Source organism: Gouania willdenowi, chromosome 5 (genome assembly GCF_900634775.1).
Source record: "Gouania willdenowi chromosome 5, fGouWil2.1, whole genome shotgun sequence".
In the NCBI taxonomy this organism is placed as follows: domain Eukaryota; kingdom Metazoa; phylum Chordata; class Actinopteri; order Blenniiformes; family Gobiesocidae; genus Gouania; species Gouania willdenowi.
The window spans coordinates 27,751,226-27,756,731 of NC_041048.1; the positions used below are offsets into that span (position 1 = coordinate 27,751,226).

Genomic DNA, 5,506 nt, shown 5'->3' on the forward strand with positions numbered 1-5,506 from the left:
GGAACAAGTTAAGAATTTGATGAACAAAAAGAACGTCACATTTGCATGATTGAAAGACCTTTTATAGAGCTTTACGATGCTGTAAAAATGACTTATTTTAGTTTTTGTTTGTGACTATTTTGTGTTTCTCTTTGGTTTTGTCTACTGCCTTCAGATAATTGTGTATCCAAAGGATACACAATGAAAAACCATAACCCCCTATGTGTAACGTCCCCACATTGGGCATGCAGCGATGGGCTGTTTGTGAAGACAAAGTCACACTCGGGGTTGACCGCAATCCTAGAAATTACTATTTTGGCAGGATAATGCGGTCACGCAACCGAGTGATAGGAGGTCTTCTGGGAAGAAGGTAGAGATAAGGGAAAAGAGAACATTCCATTAGAGCTAGTGATGGTATCAAACCGAGGCTCAGAGAAGACCACTCAGAACCAAAAGCCACCAAAGCACACCATCCAGTGCAAAGTGCATCTGTTACCATGGCACCCAGCAAGGCAGTCCCTTTCATGTCTGTCAAGATCGAGAGGGAGAGAAACTTGCAATATGTTAGTCTCGCCTGCTGTTGGTGCTGAATAGGACATGTGAACGATTGTGTTTGTGAGTGAATGCGCGTTTGTGTGTGAGATTCAAGCATTTGTACCCTGCACACTGCTAGCTTTAAGACTCTGAACGCTGACAGGGGCTTGTCACACAACATGAATCATTTAGTCACTACAGCAGAGCTGGAAATGTCACTTCTCATCACTGTTCCTCATGCTTTAATGCCCCTGCATTGTCTATACATCGCTGGAAACTGCGCATTTAACCCTTGTGTTCCAGTCAAAATTTGACAGATCTCAAACTTTTACTGTAAATGTAGTTAATTTCATCAGACTGATCAAAGATTCTATGACTTTGGTCAGGCGATCTTAACACAAAATAAATTGCATTAATTTACGTAAAGCTCACAGTTTGGGGTTTAACCGCACCATGACAGTATATAATATATTGTAAATCAGGCTCTTGATTCCATATCAAATCCCCACACTGGTGAAAGAGAGAGAGGCCAGGAAACTTTCAATGAGGATGGGTTAGAGCAGTGTTTTCTCAAATGGGGGTACGCGATGAAACTGCAGGGGGTACATGAGAGAGATTGAATAATTAACAAATTAAAGCATTAAAAACAGGGAGTTTTACAATGTTTTTTTAGTTCATAATAATGATGATGGAAATTATCTTGATGAGAACATTACCTAAAAATACAATAGAGTCTAGACCGTCTTGGTCTCAGGCGGAAAAAGACCAGAAATGATAAAAACTGTAGAAATAAATCTATTCACTAAACACTGATTCATTCCAACTATTTACAAAATGACATTTTTTTCAAATGTGTGTTATCACTCATTTATTACATCATTACACTCTATTGTTGTTTTTTCCCTATCATTCAGAGCAAAATGTAGCAGTCGGACAAAGGGGATGCTTGGATTTATAAATAAGAGAAAGGTAGTACTACATAACCACTGGGCTAGAGAAGGAGGAGTCAGGTGGGGATGACACAGACTATAACCCATGGCATGAAATAACAGATGAAGAGGAATCTAGTGATGAAGAGGAGGGCCATGCTGAGGCCGCTGCCGTCACATTTAAATCCATTAATGGAAACATAATTATCCTGGTTTTTATCTGTCATGGCTGGCTCAAATGTCATCAAGATGACCCCTGCAGGGCCTACAACATATGCCAGGTCCCCGGTTGATGACATCAGATCATGCTTGAACTGTTTGAGACTGAAGCCATTTTTGTGAAGGTGTCCAACTTGGAAGGAAAACGGATTTTCCACTCAGATCAATAAGGCATAGAGCCATAAATAACAAATAGAGGTTTGAAACTTGTGATATTTACAAGAATCACAAGATACTACTAATAATAAAATTAAACCATAAAATAGTGATAATAAATGTTATATCAGTTTAAATGAGGAGTTTTTAGACTGGTCATGTTTGACCTGCAGGAACACAAGAATGTTTAACATGGAATTAACATAACTTGAGGTTTAAGACGACTTGATCAAAGAGAGAAGCCGAGATTTGAAAGGCAAACAGACATTTATTGCATTTGGGAAGCAGAGTTATACATTTTTCCCCACACAATTGTTTGCACACCTTCATGAGATGACAGCCTGTTGTATAAGTGTGCCAAGCCCGTCTGTGTTTTTAACTAATCAGACTGCATTTCAGATCTGGTTGGGATCCACGGCACATCAGTCTTCCTCATTGTCATCCCTTTCAAAATAATGCTCTCTTCAAGGAATGGGGTGCTACTTCCTCACAGTGGAAAATGCTGAAATAATCGTCCTTTGTGGCCGGATCATAGATCCAGTATTCACAGGAGAAACTGTACAAGGGACGTTTCCAAAAGTTAGCCAAATGGTCTCTTGATTTCTCAACTTTTCTGATATAAAACTAGATATTTTTTGTATTTCTGCTACACTTTTCAAACATTTAAAAAAACGAAAAGCAACATTGAATACATCATTCCCCATTGTAAACCACAATCAACACTAACAGTAACTTTGTTATAATTTTTATTACAAGATAATAACTTTTGCAATATTTTTTATAACAAGATAATAGGCTGCTATACAAATCAGTGGGAGTCATACAGTACAACAGAGTTAAGACTGCTTCTTGAGGTTTGTCATTCAAAGCTGTATACGAGGTGCTTAAGAATATACAAGAGATTCAGAATTTTTGCATGCATGCATGATTCCATATTCGCCATGCATGAGTTGGTATTCCAGTGATTTAAGAAAGAGCCCTAAAAATGGCAACACGAGAAAACTATTGAACTCATGAGTAAATGTATAAAGCACAAAAAAGGAATTACACAGAGAGTATGTCTCGTGAAGTTTTGGCACACAATAACGCACAACCATAGAAATCTTCGTAACCAAAGGGAAGTAAAGGTAAGATAAATAAATAAAAAGTAATAATAATAATAATAATAAAAAACACTCAAGCAACATCTTTAAATAGGATCCATTTGCTCAAAGATTTCTCGGCATACAGATACTTCCTCAGCCGAAAAATAAATAAATTGTTCCTAAAAAGATCAAAAATAAATAATCAACACAGAACAGATTACAACTCCCAATTTGTGCAAGAAAATAGAAGCTACCCATTACATATGTACAAACCTAGTTATTCATTGCCCTCTAATAATATGAAGAGCAGACTGACACCATAAATTTGATTGATAAGATAAAGGAGAATGTGTGCTTTAGTTTTTATGTTTATTTCTGTATCCTGTCCCTGATTTCTGCATTATGACAGCGCCTACCTACTTCCTTTACTAGACCCCGACCACCCCCCCACCCCCCGCAAACCCGCTCTCACATTGAATTATGGCGAAAACCTGCAAATAGAGAATGGTCCGTGTGTGTGTGTGTATCAGTGTATGTGTGTGTGAGTGTAGGGGTGGGGGGTCCACCTGGGGGTCTCCTTTGCTGCCACCTCCCACCTCTGTCAGTATGTGTCATCCCGACGATCATGGCTGACTGGGTGAAGAAGATGTGGAAGAGCTGCTTACTGCCATATGAGACAAAGTGCTTATTTACAGTGTCTTTGGATTAAAACTGGTAAATATCACCATTGAAAATCTCAATAGTGTCTTGGGGGGTGGGTGTGGGGGGGTGGTGGAGTGTTGAGCTGGGTGCTTTAGGCCTCCGCCTGGGTCTTCTCTGTGCCATTTTTCAATGTTCCATCCTCGCCATTCTCATCCTCAATCACAACTGTAGATGACAGGGGGAGAAAGTTAATGGAGGGGGGTTTTGTGTCTGAAAAATCACCGTCGTTCAATCTTTGGCTGTATGTGCAGAGGTGAAGGGTGTATGACTGAATGAGCACATGCACAAAAAAATCACATGCACCGTCCTTTGCATCTGGTGCACACTTGGGAAAAAAATGCATATGTGTGTGTGTGTGTGTGTGTGTGTGCTCACCCTGTCTGCTCGTGTTTGTGCACTGATGTGCATGCAACTGTGTGTTTTATTAGACTGCGGGGCACAAGAGGGAAGCACAACACACAACACGACCAACCTGCAAGCATGCATGCATACAAACACACACACACACACACACACACACACACAATGCACAGCACTCAACCAGCATCCACTTATTGAGGGAGGGGTTCACATTCAGGAGGCATTTAACAGCACTGCGCATCCAAATTGTGTTGCAATGCGAAAATATTTAAAAGGCTATTTCACACACGCACACACACACGCGCGACCATGTTTAACGCGCTTTATTGTGCGCCAAAGTGCGCATTCAACACATACAAAAGACACAATATTGCCATAATTACCTCGCTTGCTTCTGCCTATTTGTCCGAGTTTCGGTGGCCGTTTATTCTGTGAGCCATTGAAGAAGTTGTTGGTGTCTTGAAGACGACAGGTGAAGGAGAGGTGTCCCTCGTCGCCCTCATTTCCATAATGAGTCACATTTTCTTCGTTGAAAGGCAGCACTTCCGACATCTCCAAATGCGTCTTTGTCACCAAAGCGCACAAACTGAATGAAATGTGTCGCCAAAGTCCGACTTGGAGGCAACGTTTGACGAATAAAACCCCTATCTGCACTCTTGCCTTTAGCCCTTTGTTTATCCACAGAGACGCGCGTTTGTGTCCGCCACAGAAACACCAGATGTCCTTAGTTTCCTCGCTCCCGGAGCTTGGGTAACATCATCCAGGGCGTCCAGACGCTGCCGTGTGTGTGTGTGTGTGTGTGTGTGTGTGTGTGTGTGTGTGTGCACTGCTGTGGAAATGGAGGATCGCGTATACTCTGGAGAAGTGGAGCGGCGTAAAACGTCTCACGAAGAAATGCAAATGTAGGAGCAATGCAAAACACGGATCTTAGACGTGGTGAGGGAGCCGTGCCGTGCCATGGAGTGCCGTGCGGGGCATTTCCTTCCTCAGCAGCCTATGAAGCTTCCAGATGGAGTGGTGGTGGTGCACCAAAGCCCCGCTCTGCCAGATCTGGACGCAATCCAACGTAAGGTGATTTTAAATTCAAAGATGGCACACGAATGTTCTCCAGGTCTTTGGGAAAGGAAAAATGCTGGTTTGACGCCACCAGTCGACGAAACTATGAGAGGAAAACAAATCCCGAATATTTTTTAAAAAAAATTAAAATTCACCAAATTCGTTTTTACCAATCCACGTTATGAGATAATCGGATCCTCTTTATCAAATCCCACCAGAGGATGGCAGCATCTGCACAGGCTGAAGGAATGAACTTTAGTCTCCATGGCGCACTTAACTGCTCTCATGTTTGCACCAAGGGCGCACGGTGGCTTAGTGGTTAGCACGTCCGCCTCACAGCAAGAAGGTCCTGGGTTCAAGCCCTGGGGTGGACACTTGGGTCCTTTCTGTGTGGAGTTTGCATGTTCTCCCCGTGCTGCGTGGGTTTCCTCCGGGTACTCCGGCTTCCTCCCACAATCCAAAAAACATGACTGTAAGGTTGATTGG

The 5,506-nt window shown here is 42.0% G+C and overlaps 1 protein-coding gene across 1 annotated transcript; it reads right to left on the minus strand.

Annotated features, from left to right (window-relative positions):
- Window positions 1-2,749: 2,749 nt before the first annotated feature.
- LOC114462965 (calcium/calmodulin-dependent protein kinase II inhibitor 2-like) lies at window positions 2,750-5,138 on the minus strand. The gene is made up of 2 exons (XM_028446111.1): window positions 4,348-5,138; window positions 2,750-3,769 (listed from the first exon to the last, which is right to left on the minus strand). The coding sequence occupies exons 1-2, from the start codon at window positions 4,514-4,516 to the stop codon at window positions 3,696-3,698; spliced, it is 243 nt and encodes an 80-aa protein (XP_028301912.1). The 5' UTR covers window positions 4,517-5,138; the 3' UTR covers window positions 2,750-3,695.
- Between the last annotated feature and the right edge of the window lie 368 nt (window positions 5,139-5,506).